General features: G+C 33.1%; 1 protein-coding gene across 1 annotated transcript; it reads left to right on the top strand.

The window, feature by feature from the left end:
• Nucleotides 1–1,350: 1,350 nt before the first annotated feature.
• On the top strand, nt 1,351–9,504 carry LOC134723414 (uncharacterized). Its single transcript, XM_063587030.1, has 2 exons — nt 1,351–1,703; nt 8,226–9,504. Exons 1-2 carry the CDS (start codon nt 1,655–1,657, stop codon nt 9,446–9,448), a joined length of 1,272 nt encoding a protein of 423 aa, XP_063443100.1. The 5' UTR covers nt 1,351–1,654; the 3' UTR covers nt 9,449–9,504.
• The last annotated feature ends 5,124 nt before the right edge of the window (nt 9,505–14,628 follow it).

Below are 14,628 nucleotides of genomic sequence, written 5' to 3' on the forward strand. Positions count from 1 at the left end.
TAACTTTGCATTCTATCATGTATGGTATTATTATCGTTATGCACCCACATGAAAATCAAATTGACCCAATATCTCTTTGACAAAGAAATGAATTTGACCAACTGCTCATGTTTGGCATAAATCTAAATAGTGAGTTTTATCCGAATGAAAGGATGATTAAAAAATAATAACTCTACGTTTGTTCAAAATGTAAGCATAGAATATAAAAGTATAGTTCGATTTTACCTGAAATAGCTAAAATGAAATCACTCCAGTCCAAAATTAATCCACATATAGTTTTGAACAAATTGTTTGATAAGAATCACAAGTTAACACATCAAATACTGATGATAAAAGGAAGTGAACACAATGCACTTACACGTGAAATCGTGCTGACCCGCAATGCCATTGACCAATAAGAAAGATGATATCCGGTCATGCATTGGACATAAAAGAAATTTCTCTGCACGTGAAAACAAGTTATCTAATTTCAACAATTTATCGTTTAATTAAGTAGGACACTCTGACCCTTTGACCAGACTAGAGACATTATACATTTACAGTAATAATAGCTCACTCTTTTATTTAAGTCGGTTAGTAATAACCAATTAAACAGAATTATCTTCTCTGCTGTCTTAAATTATTTTATTCCGCTTAATTTTCAATTAGCAAATAAAACTGGTTATATGCACATTAATCAAAATTCATATTTTGGTGGTATTGGCAGATGAATATTTAGGTTTTGAAAACCGTAAGTGGCAAGAGACTAAATTTTCCAATTGTTTAATTAATGAACTCTATGGACATTTATTACTAATATATCAAAATGTATGATTATTAACTTTTTAAATCTAATTTCATAAAAATCAAGCACTCATTAAGTTCAGATTTGTTTATTCCAATTTTGAATCTTAAAAAGAAAGTTGTTCTATAAGACTATTTATTTGTATTTTATATATTCTCTGTCTATAACTGCCATTCTTGTCCCTCTTATGTTCTTTGTTAGCCTTGAAAATAATGCTGGTTAACAGCCGGGACCATTAGACAATTGTTTTCCGACAAGCTGCCCCACGGAAATATAGCATATGTTAAGGTTTGATCTCATAATCTCTGAAAAATTTTGCAGACAAAATCATTGGAAAAGTAATGACAAAAAACATCAGAGAAATAGCAATAAGTCAAACTGCATTTTCTATAGATGAAATAAAATAAAAATATATTTTGTAATACAACGAAGATGTTGCTTCAAGGCTATTTAAGTTATTTATGGACAAGGATGAAAAAGTCATTTTAATTATGTACCATGCGACAATTGTTGTCAGAAGGAGCAGTTGGTGGTGTGAGAGTTTGTTATGCCCTGCATTTGTTTGTATAAAAATAACCCCTGGCGGTAAGCTAGACAGCATGTACATAACATGTACTTATTGACTAACATTCAGCTGTCATAAACCACTAAAGGAAAAGGACAGTTAACCAGAAACATATTTATTTCAACAACTATCTCTAATAGTATAGTTGTTGTATTTTTGTCAAATTAAGAAAAGTTACATTTCTATAAATAAAGTTTAGAAACCACTAGGATGTTGCTCCAAGGTTGTTTAAGTTATTAATGGATAAGGATGAAAGTAGCCATGTTTATCATGTATAATCCGACATAAATCGTGCATAGGACAACATGGTGCAATCGTTTGTGTATTTTGTGGTGTTATGGATGTCAATGTCTGGTAAGTAAATTTTGTTTTCTAGTTATCAAGTAAAAATTGATTTAAGTGAAGCGTAATTTACGTTAACTACTACGGGGTTCCACTATGGTAGTGTGGTTAAAGTGATTATACTACTGTAGCACACGCATGTCAACACTGAGGTTGTTAGTTCGAGCTTCACATGTGGCAGTTGCATTCATCTGTAATCTGAATCGACTAGGATTGTCATTTTTCTTGTCTTATGTCTTAGGTTCTCTCCGGGCATTCCCGGTAATCCCCTCCAATAAAACTGGCACACACGAAAAAGTCAAAATTGACGAAAGTGGTATTTAAACACCATGCAAAATCTATCAATCAATTACTAGTGAGGCATCAAATAAAGATTTTTTTGGGATAATATATGCGCAAAGCAACTGAAAATAAGAAAGTGATAAAAACAACAGATTAAAGACGAATAACCGTCCCCCTTCTTCGCCTTTTGATTTTTTTAAAGAATGCCCACAATCAACCTAAGTTTAGTATTAATTTTAAACTTACCAACTTTAAAAAAGCTTTAATATTGGTCCGTCTATATGTAAATGGTACGAAAGCACTAAGTTAGTTGTGTTTAAAATAATGGATATAGGTTAAATGTCTTTTCCTTTGGAAAAAGGTTACAGACTAGGAGGCCCTCTTACTTCCTATTTGTTTTAGTAATAGTAATTTAAAAAAAAATATTGTTATAATTCATCTCAATACCGATGTACCGACTGCTTATATAGGGATGGTTATTTTGTATTAGTCTTTACTTTTTACAGTTCGATTTTAACATTTCTAAAATTCTTTGACAAAGGAGTAGGTCCGGTAAGGGCCGATTTTGGCCTCACATTTCAGGTTCATCTAACGTAAGTTAAGGACACTTTTTAAACACTTAAGTGTCTATTTCAATTGATTCGATTAGTTCATGTGAAAGATTTTATCTGATTTAGTCATTAAAAACGCTCTGATTCAAGCTTAAATATGGAAAATCTATCAAATATGCCAAAAAACGTCAATTTTCAGATGGGATTTGTCAAAAATGAAAGTGGCCGCATCCGTGTTCATCCTCAACCTTTATATATGTTTTGTATCATCATCAAATACAACTTACATTTCAATATTATGAATGAACACGAATGCGGCCACTTTCCTTTTAGACGGAAACCGTCCAAAAATTAACCAAAATGCTAAAATTTTGAAGATTTCAGTAATTTAGCATGAGTTAATGATGCTAGAACGCGATATTTGTGCATTGTATTGTCATAAACAGCTCATATTTATTAGCAGAAGCATTTTACTTTCCAAAATAAAGCTTAATTTCTAAAACTGCTATATTTTGGGGCCAAAGAGGGGTCTTACTGAACCTACTCCTTTCATTAGCAATACAAATCAAAGAAATAGGTTCTGTTAAGTGATACACATTTGATAAGGTTTCACCAAATATAGATTAATGGATGATAACACAAGCCTTTTGATATTATTTGATGCACTATTTTGAGGGGAAAAAAGACAGGTCTTTTATAACCCGTTGATTTTGAAAAGGCGTTTGGTTACTTAGAATGTTTTTTTTTTTTTTTAATTCTGTAAAAAAAACTTTTGGTCCGTCAATATGTAAATGATTAGAAGGCATCAAATTGTGTTTTAAATAATGGACACATGTCTACGTTTTTTCCTTGAAACGAGGTTGAAGACAAGGAGACAATCTCACTTCCTATTCATTAATCCTCATTAATAAGGCAGAATTTCTGACAATGATAAAGAATAACTTTTTTGCCAGTATGCAGATCACACATCCTAATGTTAGATTTAGGGGAACTGTCGATGAGCGAAACACTTTCATGTTTCAAAGTATTATATTTCCTTCGCTGGATGATTTCCCATATTATATCCAATGGAAGAATAAGTGAGTATATAGAAAAACAAATAAAAGATTAAAAAAAATTAATTCTGTAAAATGGGTTGATCCGGCGGCACGAAGGGCTGGAAATTTTACTTTTGATATAGTGGAAATTACGAGTGTCAGAGCCATCTACGGACCTCTAGAAGAGTTGAAAATATTATTCTTTGAATAAAAAGAGAGGTTGAGAGTATTCATACACCATGTATTTGAATGAATGCAGCCTTTAACAATCAAGGGAGTGCATTATCTTTTTGTAAGATGTCGACTGCTTAGTTGAAATATTTGAACTGGTTACAGAGAGAAATTTGAGCTGTTTAGATGCACAGTTGTGACTTATACATGTTATATGCACCTTCATTTTCTATGTGCATCAACATAATTATTCAAAATTGTTGTGATAAATATTAAATTGTTTACGAGATCTTGTCTCTGTTGTTTGAATGGTTTAACATGTCAAGTTTAAACGAAAGGTTTTTACCCTAAGGAAAAATTCTATAAAATTAACTATGTGCACTTTTTTTAATATACCACTTTAAATATGTTTTACTGACTTTACGAGTTATATATTTATCTTCACGTACGGGGAAGTGAACTAAGATATAAACTTTCTACAAAAGTGAATATGACCTCGTCAATTAATCATAATACATTCCATGTCGATAAGTTTCAACATGGACATTAAAGAAAAAAGAGGAGTACATACAGATATGACCCAACATTTTTTTCTTTCACGCATGACAAAACAATGTAATCCTTTGTATTTAGATAATCAGTCATGTGCGCTAATCGACAACATAACAACCTGTTATACTAGTAATTGAAAGACGAAAACAATAAAATAAACAACACGAATCTCATTAAAAATCGGATGAACCAAAGAGCACCGGAAATAATTAATTCTTGTTCCACTCGTGATACTTTTATCCGTTTTCCTGATGAGGTCGGTTCAGTGATGTCATAAACGAGCAAAACTAAAATAACAAAAATATCGACCTCCAAGGATTTTTCAAAATAGAAGACCCCTGATCAAATGGCAACATCAAAAACTCATATAAGACATATAGACTTGGTGCAGGCATTTCTGTATTTAGAAAAAGGACCATATATGTCATATATGTCAAAATACCAGAGTTTAAGTCTTCGTTAACTGATCAAGTTATGATAATAGCAATCTGTCGTTGTATCTGTGATGTGGCGAAAGTACCACGCTCTCCGCATTTTATTTCGTCCCTTACACAGACACTTGTTTCTGTCAATGTGGGGTTTATTATCCATACCCGTACGAAAGATTTTTCGTACAGGTATGGATAGTAAATCCATATTGACAGAAACAAGTGCCTGTGGTCCCTTTCCAAATTGCTTCATTTTCGACTTGTTATCCTTTCCCACCGTACCTATACACTAGATACCAATTCATAGTTGTTATTGTTAATTTTTTCTTGTCTGCATTATATAAATAGTGCAAAGTGTTATTTGCCATCGGACTGTAAAAAAAAACTTTATCAAACAATCCGTTTGAATTGCCAAACTATTGACCGCACTCGTGTACTCGTGTTTTAATTGTCATCTTGAAGGGACTCGGTGACCGAGAGGTTGAAATAGTCAAACTACTGTATCGCTACAACACAGGTTGTGAGTTTGAATCCCGCACGATGCAGGTGCATTCGACTCCAATATTTATTGACTATGATTGTCAGTTTTTTAGTATATCGAAGGTTGGTGGTTCTTGCCGGTCAATTCGGATTCCTCCACCAATAAAAACTGACTGCACCAACATTGTCAAGGGTGCTGAAAGTGTCGTTTAACACCAATCTATCATTGTCATCTTCACAGCATCTCACTTTCCTGACACATATCGATATCAACTGCAATTTTAGCTTTCATAGAATTAAACAAGTAGTCAATTAAACTAATTATAGTAAACTAAACTTTCCGATGAAAGATTTTATTTTCATTCCGGTGTCTTTTATAGCTACATGTAACTATGAAGTGTTGTCATTGTGATTTGGGAAGGATTTACCGTGTCATATATTTCATTAGGATCTGTCATCGCCAATGGTACCAATTAATGCTCCTTATTTTATGAGGTTTTATATTTATGATATACATATATTTTATATTGTGTCTCTGTTGTGATGGTCCACTATAATTGTTTAAGGTTAGGGTGAAGGGAGGCGCCTATTAAAATATTTAAACCCGCTGCATTTGTTTGCCACTGTCCTAAGTTTGGAACCTGATGATCAGTGGTTGCGGTTGATAGATTTTTTGTTTGAATGTGATAGTGGTTTTGGGGACTCTTTATAGCTTGCTGTTCGGTGTAAGCCAAGGCTCTTTGTTGAAGGCCGTACTTTGACCTATAATGATTTTATTTCTACAAATTGTGACTTGTATGGTGAGTTGTCTCATTGGCACTCATACCGCATGTTCTTATTCATTGGCACTCATACCCCATGTTCTTATTCATTGGCACTCATACCGCATGTTCTTATTCATTGGCACTCATACCGCATGTTCTTATTCATTGGCACTCATACCGCATGTTCTTATTCATTGGCACTCATACCACATGTTCTTATTCATTGGCACTCATACCGCATGTTCTTATTCATTGGCACTCATACCGCATGTTCTTATTCATTGGCACTCATACCGCATGTTCTTATTCATTGGCACTCGTAAGCAATATAATAAATTACAAATAGCTGTTATATAGTAATTTACAAAACATAAGTAAAAAAAATAACAATAATGATAAATACCGTTTCAACGAAGCTAGCAATAATTGAAAAAAAAACAAGCTCAAAGAACTTATTCTGTTGGAAAGATATAATTGAATTATAAAATGCTCGCATTCGTCTCAACCAATTCGTTTCGAACTCGACCGATTCCGTACCAGAAGGGGCGTAGCGGATTTTACCAAAGATTGCGAATGAGAATGCTCGCAGTAATTGAAATCAAAATCAAAGTACATAACCTGCTATAAGGGTCATCATGCACTCTTAGAATGCTTATTTCATGAAAGATTTCACAGTCTAGTCAGCAACACAGACAGACACTTTCTAAGAAGCTATTGGATTCGTATGTCAGACATGAAGTAAAAAGAGATAATGAAAAAAAATAATGAAAAAGAAGACAACGCTGTGTTGTATGATTTATCACTTAACAACTTCTTGGCATACATTGTAAAATGGTAAACTGCGTTCGTTCAGTTAACGTCTTATCTACTGAATGACAATCCTTGAACTGAAAATGTCTTTGAAAATTCTACATGTCTGATTTTTTTTTAAATTCCTGAAGATTTTTATGGATATTTATAGTGTATCAAGGGGACTTACAGATGGATTAGTATTTCGCTGGTACACCTAGTATTGCATATGCATTCTAAGAAATGTATAAACGATTCAGCTGCAGGCGGGCACATTCTTGTCGTCTTGACACATTTAGTCTATTCATAGATAATCTGTATAAGTTATGAGAATTGTCCACTTAATGTCAACACCGTACACTGGCGCTGGTAACAGCACAAAAAGATAGGTTGATGTATTATTATTATTCATAAAACAATTCCTTATATACAGTATATGCAACCTTGGAAAGATTTGATTAACACAAAGCAAACGGAAAAACGTGTACTTCATATTTAGATATAAAAGACATACGAACAAGTTAAACAAGTTAACTAATCAAACATACACGTGAATAATTGGCTTGTTTAGACATATAAATGGACACCTGTTATTTATAAATAACTGCATGGGAATTCAAAGTATTGTCTTTATGTTGTTGTGTGTTTGTTTTGTTTGTTTGTTTTATTTTGGTGGTGTTGGTGTGTGGGTGGGGAGGGTTCAATGAATGTCAGGTAGTAAACAACACGACAACAACCCTATTCCAGATTAAAAAAAAAGGATGAGTCTAAGACTGATTTTAAGCTTGGTACTATTAATTACAATCAAGGATATAATCCACACTTTGCAACTTGAATTGGTAAAGCTGGTTATACTGCACACCAAAGTCATCATTTTACGCATATGCAACAGCTACTGTGTGTTAACCACTTTGATTATATGTTGTTACATCTGATTTATACTTTTCTCGTCACTTAATTCGGCATTAAGCATTTACCTGATGAAGGTAAATCCAGAAAAGCGGTTCGAACGCATACACAATTAATTAAGTGTTGTTTTATTTTTTCAAATCATCCGTTGTTATTAGTTTGCAGAGAATCTAAATTTTGATATCGACTACTCCATTTATAGCTTGGTCGACGAAACTAGATAGGTGGAAAAGCAGAGAATTTATTTCAATTTTACCTCAACATTTTTACAATAAATTGGCAAAATATCGAATTGAAATTTATAGAGGCATCATATTCGGATAAACATTTTGTTTCACAAAAGTACTTGTTTTTATCATAATGCTTTCTTGGCTGTGTATAAATTAGAATTTGTTACAATTTTACCTTAATGTGTGTACCAAACAATTAGTCGAAAATATCGAATTAACTTTAATCAGATGCAGAGCACCATTTCGTTTAACAATAAAGCTTTTTAATAGTTGCTTGCATGTGGCTTAGTATATGTGACAAATATTGAAACAGATATTACTCAAACTTTGTATACATTTAGGTGTTAATGCATTGGAAGGCCAACTGACAAACAGTTTCATTATTGTTAAACGGGACAGGCGAAGTACTAACAGTGATGATAGAAGTGGCATACTGGAGGCCAAAACTATAACAGCTGGTAAGGTGTCAGCAGGAATCGTGAGGGCTAAAAACATTATGGCAGATGGCATAAGGGCGGATACAATAAGAACTAAATATTTGAGAGTAACACGACAACGGAACCGAAAACAACCTCGAGATGGCTCGCCTAGAAGAGCAGAATTTAATAAAGATAAAACTACACCATTAAATGAAAATGGGCTTAATTGGCAAGAAAAAAGTAAAAAATCTACAAAGTCGTCTGCAAATAATCGACCAAAATCGGAACAAGCGATTGACAAACGGAGACCTCGTACAAAGAAAAGACCGAGGAGTCAATCAGTGCCGTCTGAAAAGGATTTATCGAGAGAAGGAATTCGTACTGTACAGCCAAAGGAAATTGAACCGTTAGTAAAAGCAGCGGAAACAATACATATGGATATCCCCCCTACACCGACACGACCCCCGGGGATAAACGAAAAGTCTGGATTACTAAAAGCAAAAGAGATTAATTCAAGAAATATTCAATCAAGTTTTGTCAAAGCTAAGAATATAGAAGCTGATAAAATACGTGCATCAAAAGTTCACAGTGATAGTGTTTTTGTGAGGAGAAAAGGGGGTCGCTCTGAGAGGAGGAAGCCAGTCAGGTCTGAATTCAATGTTGGATCTGATATACCTGATAAAAACAAGAAACATGATATAGTTAAACCAGCAACTGCTGAAAAAGTTCGTATTAAACCTTCACAAATACTTCCGAACGGGAATGAGCAGAAAAGACCATCTCAGTTAAATGAAATAAATGCAAAGATCTTCCCAACAACCCCACCAGAGTTTAGTCCCCACACTAATCGGCTTCACCCATTTGTATCACATTCGACACATGTACGAGATCAGACATTTCCACGTCTGAAGCAATCTTTGCAGGGAAGGAATGACGAAGAAAAGGAAAACGATATAAATTCACATAGAATGAATTCAAAATTAGATTTCCTTCACTTTCTTGGTTTATCCGATGATTACTCTAGAAATTTACACACTGAGAAACAGACAAACCGGAGACATCCCAGTTCAACTGGGGTTAAAAGTAAACAGGATGCCAACAGATTCATAAAAAATCGATCCTTCATGAATACTTTTTTGAACTGATATTGTTGTTTTAAAAAGTATTCATTATTTTATGAGTAATCTGCTTCATATTATGGAAAAAACTGAGAAATGAAAATATTTAAAAAAAAAAAAAAAAAAATTATGCATTAACAAAATTTACGAGAATATTTATTGTCACCGAGTATGTAATAAAGCATGATAAAAATGAACCGCTTAGTGCATTTTAATCCAAAGCAAAAGCAAACAATGACGAGGATATTGAGAAAGTTGCTACCAAATCTTTCAAAAACAAATCATATTGAGGAAGATTAACATATAGATATAGGAAGATGTGGTACGAGAGCCAATGAGACAACCCTCCATCCAAATAACAATTTATAAAAGTAAACCACTATAGGTCAAGGTACGACCTTCAACACGGAGCCTTTGCTCACACTGAACAGCAAGTATAAAGGGCCCTAAATTTAAGTAATGTAAAACCATTCAAACGGGAAAACCATTTGTCTAATCTACATAAAATTGTAGAAAAGAGAAACACGTATGAACTACATAAACAAACGACAACTACTGTACATCAGATTCCTGCATAGGACAGGTGCAAACATATGTGCATACTAGGTTTATTTCATTTATTCATCTTAGTCTTGAATATGCCGACGTTGTATGGGACTCTCTTACTCAACTTGAGAACACCCAGCTTAGTGCTACATGCGTATTACTAGTGGGGTTAAAAAACCAAAATACACCGATAAATCATATGATGTAACTCTATGCGATAAACTGTTCAATGCATGAATTGATGCAGTCATAACTTAATAATTTTAAAAACAAAATTTTGAATAATAAAACGAGTGTTTGAAAGGTTAAATGACTTCTACCGTTTGAAAAAGACATACAATTAAGAATGGAAATTGGGAATGTGTCAAATAAACTCATCATAGATACCAGACTAAATTTTGTATATACACCAGACGCGCGTTTCGTCTACCAAAGACTCATCAGTGACGCTCGAAGAGACAATAACCCAAACAAAGGGCATACATATTTGAAGGCCACAAATAGGACTTAAACATAGCAAGAAAATCCCGCATCCAGAGGCGGGCTCCAGGTGGCCCAAAATAAAATGCGTACTAGTTCAGAAAAATGAACGTCACACTGAACTCAAACACATATAAATGAACTATATTAAAAACGTGGGGTAGCAAAACATGTGGCGGCGTTAAACATGTTTTGTGAGATCCGTCTACGTCTCTAGTTATTGTAGAATAATAAAAAAAAAACACAGCAATACGCACAGTAAAACACAGTAAAAAGAAGTCCGAGTCCGATGTCTGAAAAGGTATCAAATGAAACTAAGCAAAATGACAATGACTCTTACATAAACATAGGACTACAAGTAGTTACATGTGCCATGCCAGCTCCAGACCTCAATTAAACTGTTAAAAGATTATGTCTTCATTATATGAAAATGAAGCATAATCCCTACCGTCAGGTATTAAGTATCACAACATCATAAAATATACGAGAAGTTCACAACCCGTATGCCGACAACTGGCTTTAACACAAATGTGTTTATTTTCGATGCAAAGACACAATGAGCTAATCAATATTGATATATAAAATATGACATCTTTAATGAACTGACAACAATATCGTAACTATTTCCATTCTGACTAAGTTTGTTCCAAAGTTTGGTTATCTTTTGAGATGAATGCGGACATGTTTGTGCTTTGTATAGAGTATTACTATTAAGGATTGGATGTGAAATACCTGAACATTTAAAATGTCTGCATGCTGCTTTATATTTACGAATGATGTCCTTGTACCAATGTTAAAAAATATTAAATGTTTCGACAAGTTGGTGATATCGAAAACCCTGGTAAAATATTTTTTCGATAGCACAGAGATTTCTTACAAAAATTTGTGTATCAAAGGAGGTCATAACACAAGACAACCTAATAATGTCATACAACTTGATACAGTCATGAACCCGTCTATTTTCTTTATTTTTTCAATTGAATATCGATGTATTTCTAAGACACATATTCGTACTCGTAATACATAGTGTCGTAGACATATGATTAATATAAAAAGAATATATGTGCTCACATAACGATGGTCATGTGTTCATTAAATACACATATTTTTGTAGTGACTTAAAAACAATTTCTATATTCTTACTGCTCGTTATCATGTCCACTATATATCAATTTTAGGGAATACGTTTTGCCTTTCCTTTTAAAACTTCATATTCCTTTTGTAGCCAATATCTTGCTTTTTTTTGCTCAACGAACAGCACCTATGGTATTAATTTTCGTACGTAAATAAATTATCAAAACAAGACGCTCTAATCTATATTGTAAATGATATATCACACTGTTAACAATACACTATTTGTCAATTGCATAGTTATGACATACCTAATGTAATTTTTAACATCCTATCTACTTCATGCATATTATATGATACTGGGTCGATGCCTCTGCTGGTGGACTATTAGTCCCCGAGGGTATCACCAGCCCAGTAGCGAGTACTTCGTTACTAGCATGAAAATACGGATTTTTTGTGTTATTAAAATTTGCTGTTACAAAATATTAGAAATCATTATAAATTAAGGAATGTATCTCCCTCATGCAAAGCTCTGATTCCTTTCACGAACTTGGCTATACTTTTTGGACCTTTTGGATTATAGCTCTTCATCTTTTATATAAGCTTTGGATTTCAAATATTTTGGCCACGAGCATCACTGAAGAGACATATATTGTCGAAATGCGCATCTGGTGCAACAAAATTGGTACCGTTGATTTTATTACTACCACCGGGCCGATGCCTCTGCTGGTGGACTATTAGTCCCCGAGGGTATTACCAGCCCAGTAGCCAGTACCGAAGTACTGGCATGAAAATACGGATTTTTTGTGTTATTAAAATTTGCTGTTACAAAATATTAGAAATCATTATAAATTAAGGAATGTATCTCCCTCATGCAAAGCTCTGATTCCTTTCGAGAATTTGGCTATACTTTTTGGACCTTTTGGATTATAGCTCTTCATCTTTTATATAAGCTTTGGATTTCAAATATTTTGTCCACGAGCATCACTGAAGAGACATATATTGTCGAAATGCGCATCTGGTGCAACAAAATTGGTACCGTTGATTTTATTATATTGTTTTTACACAAAATCAGTGGTGAAGATACTAAAGGGATATTCATCAGACGAAATCAAACCGACAATATTTTAACGCCCTAGCAAAGAAACGAAAAAATTACAAAACGACACACATCAGTCTCCAAAACCCACAACAAAAACTAAATAAATAGTATACCGCTGTTCGAAGTTATAAATCGATTGAGAGAAAAAAAAATGTGTTACAAACTAAAACTGAAGTAAACACTAAAGACTGAGCAATACGAATCCGACCAAATGTGATGATTTAATTCATAAACTAGTATATCTGGTTTAAACTACACATCATTAAAAACAATTTTAAGACTTATTTTCTCAGCTGGTCAGTTTTCCAATTGATGAACCAATACAAAGTCGGAATTATGAAAATTACCAAACTTAAAGAGAGAACATTTACTTTCAGCGCATGATTTACTTGTTTTCTCTTTTTTTGGGGGGTGTAAATTCACATTGCGATAAGACGTGTCACGATATTTGTCTATCCCAAATTCATGTATTTGGTTTTGATGTTATATATGTTCTTCTCGTCAGATTTTGTCTGATGTTTGGTCCGTTTCTGTGTGTGTTACATTTTAGTGTTGTGTCGTTGTTCTCCCCTTATATTTAATGTGTTTCCCTTGGTTTTAGTTTGTTACCCCGTTTTTGTTTTTGTCCATGGATTTATGAGTTTTGAACAGCGGTATACTACTGTTGCCTTTATTTATAAATTACCTTTTTAAAATTGTCTGTCATGAACTTAGTAATTATTTAGAAACTAAAGTTGCATCTTCCTTAGTGAAAGATGACCGTATACATATTTTTATATACAACTTCAAATAACTCGTATAGCTTCTCAACTGTTTTGGCTCTTATACATCCTCGGGTTTCAAATATTCAGCATTGACGAAGGTAAATTCAGAAAAAGCACTTTGGACGCAAGTCATTTATAAAGTATTGTTTACATTTTTTTAACTACTTATAATAATTTTATAAATCTGTTAATAATGCTGAATTCATTTTTTACAACGAATTTAAGGTAAACAAATAAGTAGATTCACTTGGTGTATGAGTTTAATGTGTTTGAGCTTCTGATTTTGCCATTTGCTTAGTGACTTCCTGTTAAGAATTTCCTCAGAGTTCCGTATATTGTTTTTTTTACTGATTTGTTAAGTTTTCCTGTTGACACCACATGTTGGATACACATCTCTGTTTGTTGTTTTGTTAATAACTGCTTGTAAAATATCTTGCACTTCAGTACTTTTGATTAATTTGTATCAGTTGGATAGTTTTAATGTAGTGTTATTCAGACATTTGACATATTTAATGTCTCCATTAAACAAAGATAAATGCAGTTAATGGATATATTGCAAACAAACAACTCTCGATGTAGGTTGGATATTAGTGTCAATAATCAGCTGGACGTATATCTGATATCTCTTATTCATATAAACAAAGATTATATGCACACACGCATGGAGAGTAGTGTAAAACATGCTATCGACAATCATATTGTTATTAAATACATAAAAACGACTTGGATGAAAATAGTATTAGTACGTTGAAGTGGAAAAGAGAATGACATAAAATATTATTTAAATATAATGATCTCTCGATTTAACAAACAGGAATCCTCCACTAGAATGTAAGACTAGTGTGGTAAATTGTAAAGAACAATATTTTTTTCAACACAAAAAGAAAGAGAGTATAATATATTTACAAAACTTTGTAATAATTTTTTTTTTTTAAATTGGAAGGGGGTTAGGTGGGGGGGGGGGGGGCTTTTATGATAACGTATAACATTAACTTAATTAAAAAAAAAAAAATTATAATAATCTGATGCGTTTGACTTTATTTTCAGTTTGTAAATATTGTGACTTTAATTATATATATACAAAATATGCATCTCACTCGGGCAAACAAAGGCGGAACTATGAGTAAGACAAATTAATTGCTCCTAAATTAAAAAAATATATGATCTTATGAAGCCTTTCAAAGTTATGTCAATTTAATTTACGAATGAACAGACTGATATACCTTTGAACAAGTTTTTGATGT

Source organism: Mytilus trossulus, chromosome 6 (genome assembly GCF_036588685.1).
Source record: "Mytilus trossulus isolate FHL-02 chromosome 6, PNRI_Mtr1.1.1.hap1, whole genome shotgun sequence".
NCBI lineage: Eukaryota > Metazoa > Mollusca > Bivalvia > Mytilida > Mytilidae > Mytilus > Mytilus trossulus.

What these genes read in the sequence shown, in the direction of transcription:
- LOC134723414 (XM_063587030.1), top strand. Translation starts at nt 1,655, where the DNA reads ATGGTGCAATCGTTTGTGTATTTTGTGGTGTTATGGATGTCAATGTCT. An exon ending in GTTATGGATGTCAATGTCTG is followed by an intron (nt 1,704 to 8,225) that starts GTAAGTAAATTT and finishes GTATACATTTAG; the next exon opens with GTGTTAATGCATTGGAAGGC.